The sequence below is a fragment of the Saccostrea echinata genome, unplaced genomic scaffold (assembly GCF_033153115.1).
Source record: "Saccostrea echinata isolate AGI-Se365-2 ecotype Australia unplaced genomic scaffold, CSIRO_AGI_Sech_v1 ptg000041l, whole genome shotgun sequence".
Taxonomy (NCBI): Eukaryota; Metazoa; Mollusca; class Bivalvia; order Ostreida; family Ostreidae; genus Saccostrea; species Saccostrea echinata.
This window is the reverse complement of record NW_026889790.1, coordinates 1,517,811-1,544,030: the sequence shown is the minus strand read 5'-3', so window position 1 is coordinate 1,544,030 and position 26,220 is coordinate 1,517,811. Positions and strand designations below refer to the sequence as shown.

The 26,220-nt window shown below is 33.9% G+C and overlaps 1 protein-coding gene across 6 annotated transcripts; it reads left to right on the top strand.

The window, feature by feature from the left end:
• Window positions 1–165: 165 nt before the first annotated feature.
• On the top strand, window positions 166–24,570 carry LOC133200712 (tetraspanin-18-like). Of its 6 annotated transcripts, none has more exons than XM_061336483.1 (10): window positions 166–219; window positions 3,136–3,297; window positions 11,361–11,516; window positions 14,151–14,351; window positions 17,565–17,639; window positions 19,742–19,861; window positions 20,460–20,568; window positions 22,343–22,485; window positions 22,632–22,715; window positions 23,490–24,570. In XM_061336483.1, exons 1-10 carry the CDS (start codon window positions 181–183, stop codon window positions 23,571–23,573), a joined length of 1,173 nt encoding a protein of 390 aa, XP_061192467.1. In that variant the 5' UTR covers window positions 166–180; the 3' UTR covers window positions 23,574–24,570. The 6 variants fall into 6 exon arrangements, with proteins under 6 accessions (XP_061192467.1, XP_061192468.1, XP_061192469.1 ...); XM_061336484.1 differs by lacking the exon at window positions 20,460–20,568 and adding an exon at window positions 20,209–20,308; XM_061336485.1 differs by lacking the exon at window positions 166–219 and adding an exon at window positions 415–525.
• Window positions 24,571–26,220: the final 1,650 nt, after the last annotated feature.

Below are 26,220 nucleotides of genomic sequence, written 5' to 3'. Positions count from 1 at the left end.
CGACCAAAGGTGTATGTGGAAATTGGATTTATTTTTAACGTTTGGAAGTTTTTCATTATTAAAGTGTATTCACTGTAGTGATATCTGTGGGTTACTTGTTTTTTTTTTTTTTAAACACAATGGAAGTCAACTTGTTTAAAAAGAAATTCCTTTAAGGAAATAAAACTTATCTACCTCAAAATGACTGACGTTAAAACACGGAAAACAAAGGACGGACAGGTAAGGGTTTTTTTGTTTGTTTGAAGGTTTTTTTGTTTGTTTGCTTGTTTTTTTTTAGGGGAAGTGAAGACGGGGAGGGTGGTATTGTCCTATGTAACACACTGAATTTATTTCATGAGGGTTTTATTTCGAAATACCGGAGTACTTTTACCACACGTTATCTTTAAGCCCTACCTAGATTTAAATTCTTTCATTATGTGCAATTTGACTTTTATTTATATCACTATCGAGTAAACAAACAAAGCATGGACTAGAATTCGTGGTGCTTTACGTGGGAAATTAACTAGTGGTTTTGCTATGTCTCAGGTAGGTTCATCCATCAAATAATTTAAAGTCAAAATCCGAGTAAATTTGCTCAATTCGTTAAATAAACAAGATATAAAGATATAGTATCCAAACTAACATAATACAAATCTTAAGTTTGCGGCTATTTTAAATTGTCTTGTCTAGTCCTACCCGAACGAAACCTGATATCCCCCTAATCTGTTTTTCTTTTAAGTTTAAGAATTCATTGACCCTTTGAATGCATTGAGGAGTTTGAATTTAAATTAGTTCATAAATCCAATGATTGTGGGTCAAATAGATATATAATACTATTCATAAGTTTTAAATTACTAGATAGTTTATGTGCCACTGGATTTTTGGATTTAATTTGCGGCCCACTGTTAAATGACAAGCATATTTGCTCATTTAAGCTTTTTTTTCCTATTCAATAAGTACAGTGGTCTCTGATAGCCACCGATTGCGCAAAACGATCATTGTCATAATCATGATTCCGAGAACAAGTGCAATAACAAACAGCTTAAAATACCTTTAATTATATATTTATCTGTTCGTTATCGAAAGAGAGAAAGGGGTAGGCATCTTTAGCACCCTTAAATTCCCTTCAGCACAAGACTACAGACAGAAAGTTGTGTAATCCGTGATGTTGTAAATAATTTAATCCCACCTGGCATTTCCCTCTTTTCCACGCGGTATACCAAATCAAAATAAAACTTTGAGAAAAAAGTGACAACTCTATTAAGGACGCTGTAAACACTGCGCACTGAAGAGCTCTGCTATGCGCAGTTAAAGTTATCTGCCCTTATATAGAATGTGAATCTAACGTCAACGCAACAATTTCAAATAGATTTAACATTGTTAACATTATATTAGACCAAGATAAAGTTATTGAATACATAATTTACATGTATTTTATTAATGCAATAAACAATAGTGATCCCTGTGTACTAAAACTTCCTTGTCTTTGAACATCAACATGTTTCAGGGGGAAATACGGCAAATATGTATACACCTTTATACGCTGTGATATAATTGTCTCAAAGTCAAAAATTGAAAAATACATTTTTCATTCCACCTTTGTGTGATGTCATAGATTCTTGCAAATCTTTCCTTAGTCTTACTTCGAGTCCATTAGAAATTAATATAGCTTTTGGAAGAATGTTTAAAATAAGTTTTATTAAAAAATATTTAATAAAAGAATTTTAAAAATATATACTATAGTAAATCGATTATTTATTTTTTATAACACCCGCTTGAAAACCGGGGGATGTATAGTGATGGAGGTGTCCGTCCAGCTGTTATTGACGTCCGTCCGTCTGTTACGCTTTGAGGTATTAACCGTAATTCCTCTTATAGCATTGAATAAAATTTAATACTTTCACAGAATCTTTGTTACATAGTGCCATTGTACACCTAGCTCCTATTTTACTTTTTGATCGGATACTTATATCGGGTCTCCCATAGCAAAACAAAAAACACTGCCATTCTTTCTATAATATTGAGGGGTGTCCATTTCTTATCCGCAACTCCTCCTAATTGATTGATACTTGCACAGAATCTTTATTACATAGTGCCATTGTGACCTCCTAGTTTAGTTTTTGATCGGACACTTATATCGGGTCCCCATAATGTTCAAAACATTCGAAGTAGACTTTGTCAATCATTTTAATCATACGGGAGGCGGGGGTATCATTTTGTGAGCTCTGCTCAGTACTCACAGTACCTCTAGTTTGGAATTCGCGTCATTTGAAACAGACAGTTTTTAAGTGGTTTTGATATTGCTGGTTAACAATAATGAGTTATTTTAAGGCCAACAGATGCATCTGTTTATCTTTTCCCTACATCTAAAAAAGGATGGCGACCAATACTTTTTTGTGATAAATAATTATTTTAAACCATATTTAGTGGAAATTAATCCAGTTTTTCCAACTTTGAACATATAATAATCTTAGTGTGGAATCACCTTAAAAGGCAAAATTATTTGATCCACGCATAATTCATCTAATAACGTCATTTTAATTGTTTGCGTCATTTCCTGTTACCACGTTTGGTGCATTAGCTAGTCTAAAAATAATGAATTAGTAAGTTTGGAAACAGCAGTATTCCTTTCTTGAATTTATAACATTTTCGCGGATACATCAAGCTATTTGATTTTTTTAAAGTTTGATAATAATTACCACGTTAAACCTAACCGTTTTAAAAAATTCTGCAGTTCCACTCATGCTAAACCAAGTTCATCGTATGATCCTGTTCAAGATCCTCCATACTATCATGCTTATGATGAGCGGCCAGCAGGAGATTTTACTAACATCGTGCAGGTTAGATTGGAAAAAAATATATGTGGAGAATCCTGCTAGTATAGTTATTTGACGTCACATGTTTATTGACACTCAAAATGTCAATGATGACACGTGTGTATAATTGCTGTAATTTCTCACATCCGTGTATAAATTTTGATATCTGAATTCCCAGAGCGCTTTTATATCACGGGTGTAAGATTTTTTAATTTTCATATCCTTAACACAAATCTTGCTGGCGTGTTAATGTCATATCCGCAGGGACCAAGCTGTGACCGAGCATCAAGTCATCGGAACTTCTCATCTGTAATGGCTAAGTGAAGTCCTTCTATTGCAGGTTAGCCGTCTCGTCGACGCATTCAACACAGAATCTCAGGAAGCGATGGCGCTCACGTCGCAACCAGAAAGAGAGAAAAGTGACAAGAAAGACAAAAAGAAAAGGAAGACAAGTGACAGGAGAGCTTCTGAGAAACTGTTACCCAACAACCACAGACACCAGGTACAGTGGCCTTTGTCGTTTTTTTCAGATCTAGGACATGTCATGTGTGGTTATTGATCAGTGATCACGGTACGTCAGCTCAAGATGGCGTCCACCACTGTCAAAGAAATTCTCCCAATAGGATTAAAAAATCTTTCATGGTGGTAATGAATATATTTGAAGAGAAACTGTGGTTGTGAACCACAAAAGTATTTAATTTTTTTTTTGTTCTTTTATCCCTAAACTCAGGGGAAATATGACCTGAATAATGGTGTTCTGTATTATAATGGTAATACATGGGCATTTGTATAAGACCATGTGTACATCAAGGATAACGGACTGGGGGTGGGGGTTACCCGGATTAGTATGCAGTGAAGATAAGTGGATTTATTTGGTGTTTCGTGTAGTATATATATATATATATATATATATATATATATATATATATATATATATATATATATATATATATATATATATATATATATATATAAACTTTTTTCTAAACTTCTTCAGGATTTTGACGTTTTCCTGGATTTCAAATATCAAAATCTTAAAAAAAGCTTGGAAAAGGCAGATATTTTTGACAAAGTGGCGTGAAGTTGATGCATTTAGAGTTTTATACACCCTGACTTTTCATAGTTAAACAGTTTCAACTTTTTAATTAGAATGCTACTAAAATTGTTGGTCTTGTAATCAAATAGTCACACGTGAAATGGCTGAAAAATAAGATTCTATTATCAAGCGTTTCATAGGTGTATCGGATGGGGAGGGGGGTTGTCTGTGTGTGTCAAAAAAATTAATACAGTATAATAAGAATGAGAGCTCCAAAAATGTCAAAAAATGATAAAAAATATAAGTATGAATGTGTTGATATTATATATTAAAAGCACATATTTTTTGTACAGTTAGAAAAGAAACTTGCAAATTACAGGTCGTAAATAATTGTGTAATAGAGCAGTCACAAGAAAGGCGTGAATTTGAGCACATTGTTTTTCAATGTTTGTTTTATTCAAAAGGGTTTTAAATTTAAATAGGTTCCACAAGTGGAAAGCTGATGCATCATCGCAATTATGTTTAAATAATAATGTAATCATTGATATTTAAACCTGTTAAATTATATTTGCAGAGGTAATGCTACTTTAATACACATGTTCTGTGTTCCCATGTGTTTCGTGCGTAATTTCCGGAAGTCAGGCACTGAGAAGTAGTCGCTAGTTTCGACCTCCAAAATGGGTTCTTCCAAATGAAGTCCAATGCCTTATTTTTCATTTCCTTCTGAAAATCAATAGGGTAGAAATATTTTGTTACGATACATTCTTAATAAGCCTTAGATCATCTGTGAAACAATGACAGGTTTATCAGATTTTCTTGCACAAGATCAGGATCACCAATACACAGTTTTGTGTATCGATTAGCGCTGCCCAGCGCCCTTATAACACTATCCACAGGGTGTTTATTTGCTTTCTGAGAAAAGTCAATTAAATTTATTTTGAAACTATTGGATTAGCGTATTGTCAGCAAGAAACGCAGTTTTAATGCTACGGAGTCTGATCAGTCAGCTGCTGAAGCCGTTACCGTGTCACCGGAGTTTTGGCGGGAACCGTGAACCTCCTTCGACATGGACGTACAGGGGGCATTACTGAGCGATCTTATGACGAATCTCAGGAACAGTTGCTCACTTAGTTCGTGGGTGAGTGTAGTCAAAATTTTAAGTTTTTCGAGTTGTGTAGTGTTTAATCTGAGTTAGTCACTGGACATTTGCATCATTTTTACTTTCCATTTCGGAATCCTGAGGTAGTATTAAATCAGTATCGAGCGCTTTTTATTACACTTCAGGGGATTTTGGACTAAGGCGACCTTTGTTGAATATTTCATCAGTGGCCGCTGGAGCGAATAATAGCTTCAAAGACTGTTCCACTGCATCAGAAAGCTTGCTTTACTTCAAAGTTTTTAGCTGAAAATCTTGGAATGATGGCTTCCGAATTTTTTGTCAAAAAAGCAAGAATTCGGTACTTGTGGGAGTCATATCCTTAATTAGGAAATTGTTAATATTGGTAACGACTTGCAGTGTGTCTGTTCCTCACTGTTGTCAAATTTCTATCATCAGTACAAATATCCACAGTGGACTAGAGCAGGAGAGTTGATTTGCTGCAGTGATTGCTTGATGTCTTTTTGTTCGACATTGATTTGTGAGGGGCCTTCAAAGCGGCAGCATCATATTTCCTGTCGTCAGAGGTGATCCGTGTTTTTATACTCAGGAGTCCATTTAGTCCTGTGTTACATATATGGTTCCGTAACAAAGTAGTTTTCTAAGCTAACCTTAATGTCTGTCAAATAACTTCAATTCAATTTATTTCTAGCCAATTATTTAGAAACTTTAATTAAATAGTTTAATCATAATATAGAAATATGCAGGATTTTCTCTCTCTAACCTCGTCTCGATTTTTGGCATTACTGGCTAGAGAGCAGTCTCTAAATAATTCTCCAAAAATATTACACTTCTTACTTATGTATTCCCTTTTTTAATCAAATAAAACCTATATATGTTGACTAAATCAAGAGACCATGGGCGCTCCCCATCTAAATCAGTAATATAAAAATAAAGTACTTCTTCAAAACTGTATATAAAAGCTACTCCATTTTGGTCTTGACCGGAAGTAGTCAGATTTTGACTTGCACACGGTAAATGTATTTAATTGATCATTTAAGAATGTAGTCCGTTTATGAAAATATGCACATCTTAGTTTGAAACAAGCGAAGTTTGGATCTGATGACACTTCCGGTCGCGATTGGGGGGGGGGGGGGCGAATTACAGTACAGGCCTTGTTGATTGTATAGTATAGCGGTACATGTATAATCTTTTACCGAGTAAGATGGAAGTATACTAGATCTAGAGACATAAATCTGTAAATAATTGCATTTTTTATTTCACAGATTTGTTGCCATGATTGCTAAAATAAGAAAAAGAAATCTGTGAAATTCTTTCAAAATGCTACTCTCTCACAGTTTTAGTCCGATCTCAAGTTCAGGTTTAATTTTTATCAAAAGTATACTTATTGATTGGAAAATACCGGTAGACTACAATAATGTCATTAACAATTTTCAAGTGTCAATGATGCCTAATTTTAGTCATGTACCAGAAAATTGTTAATGAAAGACACTTGGAACACTTGGATACGTCATTCTTGAAAGTTTTTTTTTTTATTGCGATGAAAAGTCTTGTTATGGTTACTAGATATAGATTAATTTATTAAAAATGCTTCTCCTACAGTTTTTGATCCGATTTAGTAGAACTTGGTACACAAATACACTACACATGAAGATACGGAATTTTGCGTGCCGTGATGACCACTGTGACCTTGTCTAGTAAAAATAATCTATTAAATTCGTTCAAAATATCCCTTTTTAAATATTTTTAGTTTGACGATTTTCAAGACTTGGTACAAGTTCAGAAAGCGACACAGGCATTTTTTCTGTAAAACTCAACAAAGAAATGTTACGAATCCAAGTATACTATCTTCTGCTACTACAAGTCTAACCCAATCGAGCTACAGTCACCAGAGATTTCTGGTCTGTTTAACTGTTTTCAACCTCTCACCTATAACGTTTAGTGTATTTATTACAGTATATGTAATTTGAATGTCATGGACGTATAATTTATATACATTTGTTTGGCATTACTGTTACAAAGTTTCTGACTGGACTTTGTACACCTGTGAGATTTTTCGCACATTTATTTTGATAAGGCTTGTTGACGGAATATTGTCACTACAAACTGATAACATTCTCTCCTCAGAGGACAACAGATAACATGTTCCTCTACCTCCAAAAGACTGTCATAAACAAGGATGGAATTTTTTTACCAAGTCCATACAAAATCTTACCGTTAGATACAAAGCAGATATTGATTGGGAAGACAAGTTCATTAGCAAACTTTAAAACAATTGTTATACTCATTGTTCATTTAATTAGTGCAAGATTGTGTGACATGCCGTAACAAAAAAAAGTGTTGAGTGGATAATGAACGATTTCACCACAATAAAGATCTAGAAAGCTTGTCTGAAGGCAAGATTAAAATGCCTCAAGGGTAGACGTGATAATCGTAATAACTCAAAAACGTTTTACTATACATGAAGGTAGATTTACAAATTTCTCAAAAGACCAAACATATATATTAGAACTTCGAAGTGTGGCTTGTAATTTTAGGCCAGTGACTTGTTGAAACGGTCAGGTGTAGTAAATTTAAACTGGAGATTTGAATGGGACCACGTGACTGTTTTTACCTGACATTACCTAGCTTATGGTTAAGTGTAAGCAAGACGGATTATAGGGACCGTAACACGAACCTCCAAAACAATTGTCCCCAAAATGAAGAAAATGGATATTCACAATCTGGACACCCTGGTAAGTCTTTCTTGTCGTCATAACCATGGTTAAGATAAAACAGGACAATTTTTGTCGGACGTACACCGGAAGGTCACCGTATGTCAGAACATCTATTGTCGTGTCTGTCAATGAGACGGGGTCTGTGTACTTTATATAAGGACTAACAGAACAAAAGGTTCATTTCATTATCATAAACTGTAAAAGACTTGTTTACCGAGTTGTAAAAGTATCCACGGTGTTTTATTGTACTTCCGGTGATAGGGTCTCTGTTGACTTTGTTTTTTTATACCTGGTCTGCCCTGGGGGTTCGTCATATTAAGATGCTCTGGTGTGTAAAATCTGCAGACAGTCACAAGTAAAAACAGACCGCAGGCAGTCAAATAAAACAGCTGATCGGCTTCGGTCTAAGCATTATCACTGATTACTGAAATACATGTACATGTAAAAATGTACCCTTTTTAATTTGTCCGAGAAAGTGTGTCGGGGGGGGGGGGGATATAAGAGATATATGATCTACAGCAAAACTTCAGTGTGTATAGCATGGTATAGATACGTTAGAAAGTAAAACGTTATAAAGAAATAAAAAAAAAAGAAGAAAAGGAATTGAAGTGTCTACATGAAATAGTGTGTATATATAGTACAAGATCTTTCATCCGTGTCCATACCCATGTGTAATCAAAGTTAGTATATACAGGTTCATGACTATACAGACAAAAGCCATGTTATAGTTAAGAAGGGTACTAGATAGTATAAAATGTTTACACATAACCTGTGGCTTCTAGAAAGACTTTCAGGCAGTAGAAGTGTTCATCATTTCAGATGTGTTCACACGTCTCTATTTATCAGACGCTATCTTTTGTATTTAACACTTACGTGCAGACAGTGGTATTACACCATAAAAACGAACGACCCGATTGCATATCTTTCACATGGAGGAGTATATATGTAACTGCTGACCACTTGTATATTATTAACTGACCACCTGTCTGCATCCCCGTCATTCTGACAACAAACTCCCCGTCAGCTGCATTAGGAAAACATCATTCGTATATCTACGTGCTTCGATACTGGACTATATATCAGAAAATCATCATACAAAAGAAACCGCATGCAATTCTGCTACGTTCTGAAAAGGCCCAAAGCAGAAACCAAAGAGGATTTCTAGTGAAACAAATAGCAGTCTAGGAACATTGTCTATCTGGTCTGTTACGATTGAGCCTTTGCTAATCGTTTCCAATTTGTTGGTAAATATCAACTGGAGTATATTATTAGTATCATCAATATTTGTCCCTTGGGAAAGAAGCTTCTTTATGATCTAATTGTGGACGTGAAAGGTTAAACTTTGTATGATTAAGTTTCTATAATAATGTGTTTGGCGTGAAATCGGATCGATATATAAGACAACATTAGGTTAGTTGAGAAGGCTGTTCAATTAAGGACGATTTACGCTGCCAGTCTCCAGTGGTACCGGAGCTGGCGTTGGATTCGGCAGGTGAAGTCCCGCGTGCGCGGACTGGAATCAATGTACCAGCAGACGACCAGAGGTAGTCAAGGACAGGCGACCAAACGACAAACATGGAGTATAACATGGATTATGGTACTGGAGACAAAAGGAACATGGTTTTGTACGGATTCGAGAAACCAGTACCCGAAAACACGGCAAGTACCTTCATATGTTAAAAAATAGAAATCTGACAGCCATGCTGATACAAACGTCAAAATCGATTTTCCGTTTAACTGTTTTGCAAGCCATGTTAAAACAGATTATTGATGTACGAAGGACTTGATCAATACGGTGAAAATGCTGGCGTGTTTTATTGTAATGATAACTTAATATCCGTTTAATAAAGCACTTCCTTGCTTCGATCGAGGACTGAATTTTCCTTAATTTACTTCGTATTTTGAAACCAGAAACACGCGTTTCGTGTTCTTTTGTAGTTGGTTTCTTAGCTGTTGGGCTTTCTTCCATTTTTGTTAGGTTAAAATTTGATGTTTGCATATATTTTTTTCATAACACGGTATTATGTTTTGAGTATAAAAATTCCAGTCGGTTTTACGTAATATCACTGCACGCACATGTCAATTATCATTAGCCACAGATAATGATATGTATGTTCGTCTTGCTGTAGAGAAGTTCGCCTAATAATAAACTCTCCCTAATGACTGGCGACAGCATGTGGTCGGATATGATTGTATACGACAGAACATTGCCTCATCCCGGGTGAGCTTCTCTGTTACATATTATCAGCACCCTTGGAAGCTTTTCTATACAGAATTGTTTGTAACACGCGGTTAACATCATGTTGTTGCGTTTCCATGGAATCCTACAGGTTGAGGTTTTCTCCAAAGATGATACAAATAACATGGGAGAGCGTAATCACTTAAACATTATTACATCAGACCATTAAAAAGTCAGACACAAAAATTTCTCTAATTATCTGATTTGTGGAAATATTTTTGGATGGAATATGAATCAAGTTTCAAGGGAGTTTGTTTGCAGCAATATTCCTTTACCTAATTACATTTCATTTCTGATAATTTGGGATTTCTGAGTAAATAGTATTGATAGCAGAGTGTATTTGATTGTGTTTTATCTATAGGAGGTGTTGTAGAACTTCATTTAATTAACATTTGTGATCACTGATTAAATTGTTGTGTATATGTTTTATAATCTATGTTAGATACCAAAGAAAATATAGTAAACAGAAAAGTCTTCTTCTTTTTTTTTTTTTTTTGTAGTTAAATATGAAGAAATTAAATTTTTATTTCACAAGTGGGACAGTATTTTCGGATATTTTCACAAGTGCTATGCACTCATGAAAATATAATAAAAATCTTATCAGTGAAATGAAGAAAAAAAAACCCCAAAATCAAATACAAAACATTTAATTTTCTGTTTGTTATATTTTTCTTTCTTTTTTTTTTTAATTTTTAGTCCACATTAGTTAAGTAGTTCAGGTAATTATTTTCACATTGAATGTTTTCATAATTTTTACTGCATGAAAATATTCAAAATAACACGTCTGTTAAAATATCAATTCTACTCAATGGTTAAATGATCATATAATTATATTTCAACTTTTAAAATGTGATAAATTGCATTGGCTTGCTATTGTGATTCATGGTTATAAAAAATGATGTAGCAGTTGATAAACCTTGTGTGATGGAGCTGAGAACACAAAAACAATACCCTTCAAATAATTTTTACAGCAGTGTAAGATTTAGAATTTTACCTATGTAGATGTACTTCTAAGTTGCTTAAAATATGAAACAAATCCCCCCCCCCCCTTTTAAATCTTGAAGAAGGTATATTTTTACTCAGCCTCTCTGTTCACAACCTTTGCTTCAACTTTGAGCTTTACAAGAAATGAGTATTTAATGTTAAGACTTTCATCTAAGTCTAGTCAATTTAACTGACGTCAAAGATAAAATCGAAATTTGCCACCAACAAATTTGGCTGAGTTGAAAGCATTATGTTTAACAATCACAGCTTGCTCTGAATTAGATATTGATGTTTTGTGATATATATGGTAGACATTATGAATAATGAAAAGAAAGAAAACCTGTAATTAGTGTAAAATTGAGTAATCACTTAGTGAGTAATGCTATAGAGTAGTAATAGCGAGTTAGAAACTACTAATTTAAAAAATGTCCACTTTTTGGTCAATAGTACATGTAGTATGTTTTACTTACAGCCTCTGAGAGGTGGGACAGATCAGAACCACATTGATGATGGATACCTCAAGCACCGCCGGGACCACAGAATCCGCAGTGTCACCTCGGAACAGGAACGGGACAGCTGCTTCCTGTGTCTGCGGAATGCATTACATTGTTATAATGTTGTAGTTCTCGTAAGTATGGGTTCCCTTTCAATCTCTACTATAATATGTTTTATCATTAATTCTAAACTTCACTTGAGTAAACTATGATTGATATAATAAAAGTATCTGGTGCATATTTCTTATTAATTTTTGAATTCTAGAAGAGCAAATTTCATTTTTTGACACAAATAAATATTAAACATTTATTGATTTGGTTGGAGCACAATATGCATTTTGTCAGGCATGAAAACCAAACTGCCCCAGACTGTTAAGCTGAAGACCACAGTGTGGTTGGAGGGTTTTCCAAAAAGTATTCTCTTCAAAAACTCTGTCAATAAATGTTTTACTGTACCTTTTATGTAAAGTTGGAGTACCCAGGAATGCAAATTAGATATAGCTTATTGACTAGCATCAGATGACCCTGGCTGGGCTGTGGATTAATGAATGTAAATTCACTGTGACATAAAAAATATCATAGAAGTTCAACCCCCCCCCCCCCCCCCCCATCCCCACCCCACCCGAAAAAATGGTCCAACATCTGACTGTCCAGTCAAACATGAATTTGGACTGTTCAGAAAAACATAGGAATTGTTAAACTCTTATATTTACATTTGCTGTGTTTTTCTACTAAGCCAACTGTGAAATTGATTTGAAAGTCATTTTTGTGTATACCCATGCGTAGAAATATACAGGGTGAAACTCGTAAGTGAGGTCACAGTCAGGCTACAGAGATGTAAATAAAATTGTAACATATAGGGCAGTAAGAAATTCAAATATTGAGTATATTATCCATGCTTTTAAACTTGTAAAATGTAAATATAAGAATGTTTTTAAGTTTAGTGTGAGTTATTGGTGTGTAAATCACACAGACTTGCACACAGGCATATTTTTCATGAAGCACACCAACAACTCACACAAAACTTAAAAACATTCCTTAATTGGTATTGATTACCAATAATATCGAGAATAATTTTTAAAGGTATAACAAAATACTTAATATTTCATAATCTGCCAGTTATTCTCTAGGCTAATTTGATGGCACTTTTCTAACTTTGTATAAATAATTTTTTTGACTCTTCAGAAAAAGAAAAAAAACATAGGAAATGTTAGATTGTTTTGATATAGATTGATTGATATAGGAAACAATTTTTAAAGAACGTATAACAAAATACTTCTCTAGGCTAATTTGATTACACATTTCTTCCTTTGTATAGATGTGCTACATTTCCAAAGTTTCACATTCTTTAAACCTTGGATATAACAAGGAATGAAAAATGAGTCACCAAAACTGGAACAGTTGACGCGTAGAGTGAATACAAATAAAAAAACAAGAGACTTAAAAACCTATTTATATCAAAGAAGGTCTTTATGTAACTATATTTTATTTGAGTTATTTCACATAATTTTCCTACTGAGTGAAATTAAATGTACTCTAGGATTGATTACACATCATTAACTCACATATTTATGTATGTTGTGATATAGTTTTCACTTATCCATCATATTGCGATGAACAAATCTAACTATTGTGTTAGAACATTATTCCAGCTATTTGTAGCTTGCTGATATAATGATGTAGTCACATCACACATTGTAGTAATGTTTGTGGAATAATCATAACAAACAGAGAGAGAGAGACATTTGTCAATGATTATATGTTACATTAATGTGTACCCAACAACTCCTGGACCAGTGAAGAGATTGAATTCTGAAACATTAATTATATCTCATGTACAGACCAAATGTAGTTGACCTTGTTTCACTTAAAAGTCTAATATAATTAATTCTCACACCCTTTAATGAGAAACAGGTGTCTGTTGAAAACAGAGATTCAGGTGACACCCAATACCGTACATACTGGCCTACAAGATGGACTTTGGGTGTTAGATTTTGGTCCAAAACTGTATGTCTGACTTAAAGGCAAGTACTTCAGTATTTTCTCTAGACAGCAAAATCTAGAGACAAGGGATATTAATTACTCTTCAACAAAAACATGGACGGAATAGACAAAACGGTAGCTGTTTTATTTGTGGAGAATAAAAGGTTAAATATCAATGTCATCTCTGATAATTATGATATTTGAACACTGGTAAATATAATATATATTAGAGTATTGATATGAAAGTGATTTGTTGAGAATAAAATTGAATATCTGTGTTATTTCCCAAAATATTATTTGAAACACAAATAAAAAACGTGTGAAAATTGCTTTAAAATATCATCAACTGATTCTGTTAAAAATTTGTAGCTACTTATTAGAGAGTCAATGGCAAATCTCTCCAAAATAACCTAAAAAATACAACCGACTTACAAGCAAACCTACTTGGAGGAGAGTTTATACAGTACAAAATGTTTGAATGTTGTAAGTCCCATACATGTATGAAATATATTTTCAATGAACATCATTCAATGAAAAAACTTCATTGCTTGTAATTGACAAAGAGTCCTTGAATTTTGCTCGCCCTGCCTCAAATGTCTGGAAATCTTAACTTACACTAAAGCTTTGTAAAAATTTTATAACCTTATTCTTCTAAAACAACACACCACACTATCTTGGCATATAAAATGTTGTCTGTCTGTGAAAAGGAATGTAGATAAACTCTGTCATGCAGTTAAGAAAATTCAATTGATATCTGCTACAGTATGAGTTATTTTATATTTCAGATAATGGGGTGTGGCCTGTTGGGTGTGGGGATCTGGCTATTAGTGACAGACTTCAGCGCCCGTGAAATCACAGTCCTCATTAGCTCTTCTGAGTTTGAGATCGGGACGTATATGATCCTGGCCGGAGGTGGTTTAGTGGCACTCCTTGCCTTCTGTGGCTGCTGTGGTACAATGAGGGAAGACAGATGCATCTTGGGATTTGTAAGTATACTGTATTGATGTACAGTTACAGAGCAACCTTTACAAACAACTAATGAAATTGTTATTTAAAAGCAGCTTCCTTCTCGGTGCAGAAAAGAGAAGCTGTCCGGGATAATAGAAATGTCTTGTTAAGTCTCCCAGCAGGGTATGTTTACATGTGATGAATTAGGGTGGTTAATCGTATATCAAATAGAAAGTGCTCAATGTTTACAATAACCACACTGGTAATGGAGCATTAAAACATGTCAATTGATGTAATGGTGACATAAGTTACCCTGCCGCTATGATGCCAGCCATTAGCCAGACTTTGGCTCTGTGACAGTTATTGAAGAGGGAATGTCAGTGTTTCGCTATAATCCCCACAACGAACCCTATGCAGATCAATAAATTCCATTGAAAATAGTAGTGTGATCAATGTTTGATTCATATGGCATGTTGAATAGGACAGTCTCTGATGAACAGTGCTCATTAGAGTATATTCAGTCATTGATTTTGCAGTCATTAGACTTCAGATCAAGTAGTAGTGTGGTGTAGGTGGTAAAGGTAGCACAGGGACAAGAACTTCAAAGCCATGATTAGTCATATTGATATGGAAGCATCCTCAGGTAGTGCAGATTCAAGTTTGTTCAAATCATGACCCCTGGTTTAGGGTGGGGCCGCAATGGAGGATCAAAGTTTAACATAGGATATATAGTCTAAAAATCTTCTTCTCAAGTGTAGGCTAGCACAGCCATGTTTAGTCATATTGATGTGAAAGCATTCTCAGGTAATGTACATTCAGGTTTGTTCAAAATCAAGACCCATGGGGGTTGGGTGGGGCCACGATGGGAGATCAAAGTTTTACATTAGAATACATAGGAATAAATATTTAAAAATTGTTTTCTCAAGAACAGCAAAGCCTTGATTGGTATTGATATGAAGCATTCTCAGGTAGTATAGAGTAAAGTTTGTTCAAATCATGACCCCTGGGAATAGGATGAGGCCACAAATGGTGTATTAATGTTTCACATAGAAATAACGCTGTATATAGGAATAAATCTTTAAAAATTGTGTTCTCAAAACAACAAAACCATGTTTAATGGTTTCGATATGGAAGCATCCTCAGGAAGTGCAGATTTAAATTTGTTAAAATTATGGCCCTGGGGGTAGAGTTGGGCCACAATGCACTATCAGAGTTTAACATATGGATATACATGGAAAAGAAAAATTAAAATCTTTTCTCAAGAACAGCAAAGCCATGTTTAGTCACATTAATATGGAAGTAACTTGAGATAGTGTAGATTCAAGTTTGTTCAAATCATGACCCCAGTAGTTAGGGTGGGGCTACATCTATAAAAAACATATGACACCTGAGGGTTTTGTGGGGTCACATATAGGGATCAAAGTTTTATATTGGAACATATAATAGAAAAGTCTCCGGAAGAAGAACATGAGGGCCATATTGACTCAGGTGAGCATTGTGGCCCATGGGCCTTTTTTTTCATTCCAAACAAGGATTCCCAACCATGCATAATTAAGTTACAGCTAGACAAGATTATGTTTACAATGTATTCTGCTGGTTTATATGATTATGATAGTCTTCGGAAAAAATATAAAGAAAAGTTTAACTCCAGATCATAAGTTTTCAGAGAAAGAAATTTTTTCATTCATTGTCTAGAACAAATCCCAAGAAGTCTGGATTCCATCATACTATCTCAAAACATGCTCACTAAATCATATTTTACTCTTTCTTATTTTGTTTCAAATAATGAATACATAGAATTAAAGTGCAAAAATTGAAAAGTTAAGTTTTAACTCATTCTAATCAATCATTCAGGAGTTACGGCTCACACATCATTTCATACTAACAAATATGGCACAAAGAAAAATGTCTCCTCGCATTGAGAAAACTTGGACAAACCATTGCTAAATTGCTCAATTAACAAGCCAAATGAAGCAGATCTGAGAAACCATTACTGAATAAGGTAATTGCTTAGACACTGAGAGTGACTTAGTTGTTGCTTGTTGATTAGAATGAAACCTTTGAAGACTTACAACATTAACACTCAATACACATACCATTACAAAATGGCACAACATTTAGCAATATACATGCACTCTTCTAGATATGATGTTTGAGAGATAAACATAACGAAAAACACATAAAACAAAACTACTGAACAACCCCCCCCCCCCCCCCCCCAACCCCATTATCTGTTTAATTATTAATATATATGTAATGTGCAAGTATTTTATAGACTGGTTTCCTAACAAAGTTGGGAAGACATCCACTTTGATTTCAAAAGACTACATGAACAATTTTGTTTTACACAATGCATAAAGAGTAGAAATGTTTCCTGTTTACAGAGCTAAACTTTGATATTCATCATCATCCTTTTATCAGGTATCAGATTGATAGCCCTGAGTCATTTATGTAAGACTTTTCATTCTAAACCAACTTTTTTTAAGCCACCTTTTTTTCAGCAGCAAAAATAAAAAAAAAAATCTTGCCATTTCTAACTGGCTTATTTTGACGTTATATAGACAGTATGTGTCTGTTCTAGCTTTGATTGTTCTCTTCATGGACCTTGTCTGATATGAATTAAATCAAGGATCCATTGATGTTATTTGATGGGGTAACTTTATAAGCCAATTGTCCATGCTAACCCATCTGAGTGCTTTACTAGGCCTCGTGTGATGAGGCCTGCTTAATGAAGCCTCCTTATGAGATGTTAGATAATGCTGCTGTAATAACCACACAGCCGTCCAATGGATAAGCTCATCTCTTCTAGGAGTATTTAAACTGTTGCTTTCTTGTGGCTCTAGGAATGGGATTAATTTCTCTGACTCCTTGATTCAGTTATCTATCTCCTAACAATTTTACTATCATTAACTGCACTTCCATTGCTAGTGCAGGTATTTTGAGTACCATACACACAGTAAAATTAATAATCTCTTCAATGTGCTTTATAGTACTCGTGCTTATCAAAGTATTCTGCAATCTGTGGCTGCTTTCAGACTAGGAATAATCATTGATTAAGCTGGTCCCCCAGCTGTCATTCTCTAACACTCATCCATCATGCTAACAATAAACTTGACAAATTTAAAATCAACATATTTACGTATTTTTCAATTTGTAAAGATTTTTGTTTTTAACTATCTAGTGCCTTCTTACTGTGACAAGGAAAAAAATTACAATGTAGAATGTTTTATAAATTTTCTTTTGATTTTCAGTATGGAATTGTACTGGCTTTAGTGTTTTTGGCCTTGGTTGCTGCTGGTGCTATGGCAGCTTTATTCAGAGACCAGGTAAGTAGTAAAATTAAACCATTTAGTTGAACACGGCTGCCACTCTGACAAGATACAGTAATTCTACTGATACACCCCTTAAGCTGTTAACACCAACATGATGTACAATATGGATTCTCTTAGTGTCAGACATATCTTACACTGATAAAATAGATGTATAATTCAATTACACAGAATATTCCCAATTCATAACCTGACTTAAATTTCTTGAGATGTTGAGGCATTAAGAATGTATAAAAAGAGAAGTGAAAGCTGTTGGAAGCACTGTAGAGTAAATTTGCTAGATAAACCAGAAGGAAATAAGGGGTGTAAATAATTTACTTCAATACTGGCTGTGTTTATGTAAGTCTGAGTAACAAGCAATCAGCCACCTCACCTGGAGAGAGAGAAATTCTATACAGTCAAGTACTGCACTAAAGCCCACACCTGCAGCAAATGTTGATAAGGACTATGATTTTCTCTAAACAACTTCCTTAAAATTTATATTAACTTTTGAAGTCCAGCAGTTGTTGTATTGCTACCAGGTTTGGTAATAAGTTAAATGCATCTTAACCTTGAAGGGTTCAATATCAGAGCAACAACGTTTGACATCACATTAGTAGCATAGCCTTCCAAAAAGGGTTTGCACTAATGTGCATACATGCAAGTGTGATATGATGAAACAAAGTCCATTGGTAAGCAGAAAAGTATCATGTGTATACATGTATCATAAAATGGAGACATTTACAACTTGCAAAAATATATATACAGTTGAACTTTGGTATCTCAAACACTGATATCTCGAATACCATGGATATGTCGAAGTGATTTGAAAGTCCCAAATGTTTATTCCTTATATATTTTACCCTGGATATCTTGAATCCTTGGATATCTCGAAGTATTTTCTTGGTCCCATTGAGTTCAAGGTAACAAGGTATGACTGTATATAATATTTTGAAGATAAAAGTTCTATATAATTTAGAATTTGTACCGGGTTATTGTCTCTTGTTGGTTAATATTATATAGCAATTTCAAATAAGAACAAACCTATAATGACATTAATTTGGTAAAGTGCAAGAAGATCAATCAAAATTAAAAGCTGAAAGTGGCTAAGATATGGTTAATTGATTAATATATACAGTGCAAATTTAAAATGCTTTAAAGACACACAGTATGTAAATTATCAAACAGTTTCTTATGGCTATGTAGTGTTAATTGGGGAAAAAAAGGGGGGGGTGTTAAACTAAATAGGTTTAATCAGGTAAAATAAAGAAGCTCTTAAATAAAAATAATGTTTTCCTCTCAAACTTTTTTTTATTGTTATGTGTTCATCAGTGTTTACTTCATACTGTTGTTTTTAATTAGTGCAGAAAGGTCAGGAAACTGTGTGAAACCTAAATATTTCTCATTTATTTACTTTTTATAAGAATGATTATTTATTTAAAATAATAACAAAACGTGTACACAAAGTCCCTTTTTTATCTAAATTCTCTGTAAGATGTAAAATTCATGCAAGAGTCAATTTTTAATTGGGACAGAGTCCTTTTACCAGACCTGGGTGCAGTGGATATGAAGCCTTGTGATTCTAAATTTGTTATAATCATCTGGATAAAGAGAAGGAGTCAGAGGGATCTGAACCCCCTCTAGAATTTTCAGAGATATTATTAATTTTATATAGTAAAGTAACCAAATAATGACCTTGGAGAACCCCCATCTCCCATAGAAAATGTGTACCCCAGATAAAATGGTAGGAGGGAGAATCATATATATGAAGAAAAGTAACTTGTAGATGCAGTGTTTACAATGATGATACAGCTCTGATTTGTAGATGCAGTGTTTACAATGATGATACAGCTCTGATTTGTAGATGCAGTGTTTACAATGATGATACAGCTCTGATTTGCTCTTGATCCATATTTTTGCTGATTTGAATTCTATCAAAGTTGTTTAAATCAGTTTCCATAGTAGTACTATATATTAATTTCATAATTATGCCCTGTGTTGAAAGCAGTGAAAAATGATGTGACAGGCTACTACTTGGATATGAACAGTATATAAATATTGCATGTTTTGCTAACTTTATCTGATAAACATTCACTTATTCTTCCATTAAATATCTTTAGATAACAGAGGATATAAAAGTGAAGTTAGAGCGGACTCTACAAAACCAGTATGGAATGGATGTCCGAGGAAACACGACCAACAGGCTTGTCACAGATGCTTGGGACTCAATGCAGAGAAAAGTTAGTGTAACCAGCACAAATACTTCCAAAAAATACCATATCTTCAATGGAAATTTGAAAACTGACATATGTTTCTTTAGCATCGTTATTGCTGTTTTAAATCAAATATTTGTGTTTGAAAAAATCACAAATGCAGAAAGGGAAATAACTCGAAGACCACATCCAACATGTCTGGTTGTGCTCATGCACAGTAATCCTTCACCTTAAACTGAATTAGTTTTGGAAAAACTGAACAAGATTAAAAAAAATTATAACTTATTCGGAAATCTAAAAAAATTTATAGAGTTGTAAAATGATCTCTTAAATATAAAGCATGTTAAGTATTTACATTTTATTTTTTCCATTAGCTTCAGTGCTGTGGAGCACATGGAAAAGTAGATTCTCATAATTCATGGGCATTCTATAAATTATCAAGCGAGTGGTACATACGTCGGGGCGATAACAGTAGTAAGTCTGTGTTGTTTGTACACCTAACAGGTCAGGTGGTTCCCTCCCCCGTGGCACCCTCTCACGGCGGGGACAGGAGAACCATCTCTGTTTAACATCACCATTTTATTTTGCTTTACTAATTATTTTTTGGCTTATGTTGAATTATCAGTTAGAGTGTTGTGGTCCGTATAGTTTGGATGAGGATGGAGAGGACCTTAAAGGAGCCAAATCGTGGGACTTTTATAAAAGCACCAAGTGGTACATTACCAAATTACAAAGTAAGTTCACAGTGCAATCAGCTCTCCTACTCCACCTAGCTTACACCAGATTCATTCAGAAGACAGCTTCAATTTCATAAAGGAATGGATGTTGATTCTGATTAATCTAGTGTTAGCAAGATATAGAAAATACATTGTAAAGCTTCTCAAATGCCAGAACTTGGTTAAATCTCAAAGTTTAAATTAGATTTCTTTCCTTTTTCAAAAAAAATAAGAATACCTTTGATGCAATCAAAAATTGAAAGAAAGCAGAGCATAGAAGTGAGCAAGGTTAAAACTTGCACTAATCAGAAGCTGGTGAATTTGTTCATGTCAACTTTCTATATGCTAGACCTGTTAAAGTGTTCTATATAATGAGGGGGGTTATTTCATAAGTATTAGTCAGCAGCAGGAATGGACCTCCTGTTTGTACATTTTGTTGGTTTTGAAATGTTGAAGTTCACTATGTTATGGTTGCCTAGTCGTGGGAACTAAGTTTGAAATCCATTCAAAATATATATGTAAATTCACCAAACAAATGAAGCATATTTATCTTTTTCATAATTGATCACAGTGAATTTTCATATTCATATATTTCAAGATGAATAAAATGACATGGATCCTTGTTGAGAGGTGTATATCCTTTAAGATCATACAGTAATTAATTAAGGCATTCACAGAGGTTTCAACTCTGCATACCTTAATTGGGACTTTTTGTTTTGAAAGTTTTTTTACAAGTGTTCAGTGCCTTGTTAAGTTGTATTAGAATGATATAATATTTAGGTAAACAATTCATATTGCCACCAAGGTCAGCTACAACAATAACTGTATTTGAGAAGCTTGTACAATTATAGGGATTTACCACAAGCTAGACAACTTGATCTCTGGATGGGCAAAGGGAGACAAATGCATGAGAACTGTAGAATAAGGTGATGGAGATTCAGAGTTACAGTTCCTTTATTTGTTAAGCATGATAGGCAGGGTTATTCAGCTAGAAAGATTATTTATGTTTAATTGATCCCTGGTTCTGGTTACCTGAGGATAAAGAGGTCAAGGTAAAGATTCTACCACCCAGACAGGTGAGAGGCTGGGCATGGTTTATGGAGATGGTATGCATGCACGGCTGTGACAAAGCCTGCTTCACTAATGTTAGCAATCTGTTCTGTATCAGTTATGGTGGTCACTCTATGTTATTTGCTTGATTTTGTTTTTAAATTTATGTTGTTTTGAGGATGTCATTGTTATATTTTTGTGCATTTTGATTCTTCACTCATTGCATGTAATCTGAATATGGTATTATTTTCCTTCTTTTTGTTTTTAATTATTAACTTGTTCTTCAGTGTAATCAACTTTTACAACATCCAAAGGAGTTGTTCCTTTTAACATTTTTAATGTTCTTTTTTACTACAGATTTTTAATACATAATTTCATAGCAATTAAATTAATTCTAGACAGATAGAATTTCATTTTCTATATTCTAAAATATATGTTTATGTTAGACATCATTTTGATTCTTAACTACTATCGTCTATATGCTGCTACCATTGTCTTCTATAGCAAGTATTGTCTTCTTGTGTGATTTTATGCTTTAATGGTTAAATGTATATTAAACAAATATACTTACTGGTATTTGATAAATAATCAGTCATATCCTTAAGTGTCTTCTTTAAACGCCACAAAACGGCAGTCTGAAAGAAAAAAAAATAATAAAGCTTTCGATCTTTGTGTTTAAAATTGATGAGTGAATCATGTTTTTTTTCTAGTTTTAGTTTACCTTTTGTATTTATTATAACAGAATACCCCATGGTCCCTGAAAGTTGTTGTATAGAGGGGGCAGACAAACAAAAGTGTCAAGGTCAAACTATCATCATTAAAGGACCTCCAAACTATGGACCGGCCAGTTTGCCAAAAAAATTTGAATCCCACCTATACACTGAGGTAATAACTCATCTTGGAGAAAAAGACTCTCATAATGAATATCCTTGATGTCAACAGATATAAATTTAATTTTGAATTTTTTGTAACTGACTAGATTGTTGTTTTAATGATAATGTATACAATATATTAAGCATTGTGTTTTACAGGGTTGTTTTGAGAAGGTAATAAAATACTTAGGAGAAAGTACTCTGATCCTTGGAGGGGTGGCCTTGGGAGTTCCCCTCTTTCTGGTAAGTAATAATATACTGTATATTAAACAGCAAAAAAATAAAAAGGAAATCTATAATGTAACAATGGCACTGCAGACTGCAACATCCCCTCAAAAATTTGACTTCATTCAAAAAACCACATTTTCCTATTATAATGAATTGATGTGTTCACACATTATCTCTATACCAATCAGTGTCATTGAACTATGACCACTTGATTAAGGAACAAGTACACTATTTCCTCCTTTAAGGTGGTTGTTCACTTAAAATTGTGTCGAGAACATTGGTTTCTCATTCTAATGCTTCTTCCTTCTATTGCTATGCATCTCAATAGCAAGCTGTGGAGTGAACTTTTTAACTTAGATTTTACTTTTGACCTTGAATCAAAAATCAAGAAAGGTCAAGTTGTTGAAATTGTGTCCACTACCTAGATACCATCTTTCACTGTCTTTGACCTTTTGATCCTACAGTAGGGCCCTCATAATTTTTGTAGCAATTAGAAGACCCAAAGACATGTGGTATTCTTTATAATATGTCAGCATTATGGACACACTTACCCATACATGCTAGTTCATAGGCTTGTTACAGTTTTGCTTGACATTAACAACTCTGTTGCAATGGGATTAGTTAAACTTGTGGAAGTACATTATCATCACTGTCATTTTACCTAAGTATCTTAGTTAAAAACAGGTCCATTTATCTTAAACATGGACATTGTTTGAACTTGGTATGAAAAAGCAATGTTTAATTGTAATTTGTATTAGCTTGGCATTATAAGTTTGTACATTATTATAGGTAGTGGGATCCATCATTGCCTTCTGCCTGTGTGCCAGAGTGAAGAAGTCTGACACCAGTTTTGACGAAGAGGAGGACCTCTAATAAAAAAGCAACGCACTCCCGAAATTAACAATAAAACTGAGGATCTCATATGATATAGACCACAAACTGACAGTGTTCCCATGTCAGTTAGAATACACTGCCGACTGGGCAGCAAGTTACCATGGTAACAGGACCAGTGTACATTCCGGCCCGGATCAGGTCATACATTCCATGGGATATTCCAGTCCATTAATCACCCACTTCATATAGACAGTGGAATCATAGTTATGTGTTTGCTAAGGGACCAAGGAAGAAAAAGGATGTTAAGTTTGTGTGCAGCAAAGAATACAAGTCCATTCACTGTTTAAAAGGAGGTTATGATATATATTTTTATTCTGAGTTGTTTTTTTATGTATACATGTTGGAAGTTTTTGAGAACAGCTGTTGTGTAAGAGAGGCCATATTTGTTTTGTGATGCTTCATCTCACCAGGGATTAAAATCCCCAATTCTTGTCATTAACAGACTCCCCAGGATCATTGGTCAAATCAAAACAAAGTGATACCAAAGAAATGAATCGGTATCCAGAATTCTGTTGGAGCTTAGGATACTTAGAAGCTTACTGATCCTCATTACCTTTTAGCACGCAAAACATTGTATAAATTACGCCATTGCCATTTTTATCACAACAAATTTTGATCTTAAGGAAACCTGAGCATTTACCATGAGTGTGGTTTGTATTAGGTTTAACCATGTACCTCCATACATTTTTATAAAAATAATTGATCATGGACCAATCTCTTTGTGATTTTCTTCTTTGATAATGGAGATAATTTTGTTAATACTATTTTTTGTGTTGTTGACTGACATGAAGATTTGTTTACTGTGTAGTTGATATTCCATAAACAGAATTTAACTAGATGTACAGGTGCAATCTGTTTTCATTGACTTTTTTTTCCATTTTGCCTTGTTTATGTACAAATAAGAGTTTATTTCTAATAGCATTTGTGATTGTTTTAATAATGAATAATTACAATAAATGACCAGGATGAAAATTAAGAGTATTTATCTCAGTCTTCAAGTGAATGAATACCACTTTCTGGAGATTTGTCTTTTATCCCCCTTTTGTCAAAGCAATATGAGCTGCAAATTTGATGTCGGATATCTTTGTTGCAAAATTGTAATTTACTATTGTAATGACATAAAAAAAATGTTTATAAATTTCTGTCGTTCAAATTTGTGATGAGAGAACTATTTATAAGCTTTGATTGAAGCAAAATTATATTTATTGTCCTCCTGTACAATATTGATTTCTTATATAATACTATAAATTCCATTGTACTGAAATCTTTCTTTTGAAACAAACAAATACTTTATTTTCATATAATTGTTCATAAAGGTTTAAGTTACATACAGATTTTTCATAAAAGCTCACTTTAACTGAAAAATAAAATGTTCAAAAATGCAGCTCATATAGCTTTAATTATTGAGAAAAAATATTTCAGCTAATGAAGGATAACTCGTGATCTTATATAAAAGAGGTTATGGAACTTAGTCTTACCCTTGCAGTAATGCTGCTGAATGTAATACTGTAGAAATTCATCATGACCGGTGATCATGGTGATGTCTTTGTATCATTTCTGTTCTGAAATAAAAGTTACATTTCATTCAGTTCGTATCAATATACGCGAACTGCGTTATGCATAGAACTCATTGCCTGGGTCATTTACAGAATAACACCGTCACCAATACCAGAGGTAATGTTTCTCCCATGCGTTAAAAATTTCTTGGAAATTATTATTGTAGCTATAAATGCAAATTCATTTATATTGTAAAATACAGGGTATTAATATACATAGATGCTTGTGTCGCGACTTCTGTTACTTTTTTCCCCTTACTAAATGAATTTATCATGTGTTTATAGACCCGCGTGTGAATTTAGCAATACGCTAAAATTTAAGTGTTGTCTGGAGCCATTGTTAGCCATATTGGTAATGTTACGCTCATCTTGTAGTCCTGTGCATAACAAAGGACATAGTTGTTAAGTTCGGTTTGGTACGATTATTACATATTGCAAAAACAGATGTAGTTCAGTACCCATACCGTATAGTAAAGATTCCGCATAGCAAACAAATAATGTTGACTAACTATAGTAAACATTCCGCACAGCAAACAAATAATGTTGACTAACTATAGTAAACATTCCGCACAGTAAACAAATAATGTTGACTAACTATAGTAAACATTCCGCACAGCAAACAAATAATGTTGACTAACTATAGCAAACATTCCGCACAGTAAACAAATAATGTTGACTAACTATAGTAAACATTCCGCACAGCAAACAAATGATATTGACTTACTATAGTAAACATTCCGCACAGTAAACAAATAATGTTGACTAACTATAGTAAACATTCCGCACAGTAAACAAATAATGTTGACTAACTTTATTAAACATTCCCCCAAGCTTCCTCCCGGATACTGTACTGTGTAGCAAAATTTCCCCGGACGGGAAAAGTTAACTATATAGCAATCGTTCCCCCATCCCCGGATATTTTCATTTGCTATATTAAACATTCCCACTTAATCTGGATAATTATTCATAATTTGGAAGTAAGTCAATCAAAATTAAGCCGAGGAGTGTACAAGATTCAGAATCAACAAAGAGCCATAACCCTTGACAAAAGGCCTAGAAAATCTATAAAA

Excerpts from the sequence above, each read along its gene's own strand:
- LOC133200712 (XM_061336483.1), top strand. The coding sequence starts at position 181 with ATGACTGACGTTAAAACACGGAAAACAAAGGACGGACAG. Across the intron at positions 20,569-22,342 it reads GTACATTACCAAATTACAAA|AATACCCCATGGTCCCTGAA; the intron begins GTAAGTTCACAG and ends TTATTATAACAG. Across the intron at positions 22,486-22,631 it reads AATCCCACCTATACACTGAG|GGTTGTTTTGAGAAGGTAAT; the intron begins GTAATAACTCAT and ends TGTGTTTTACAG.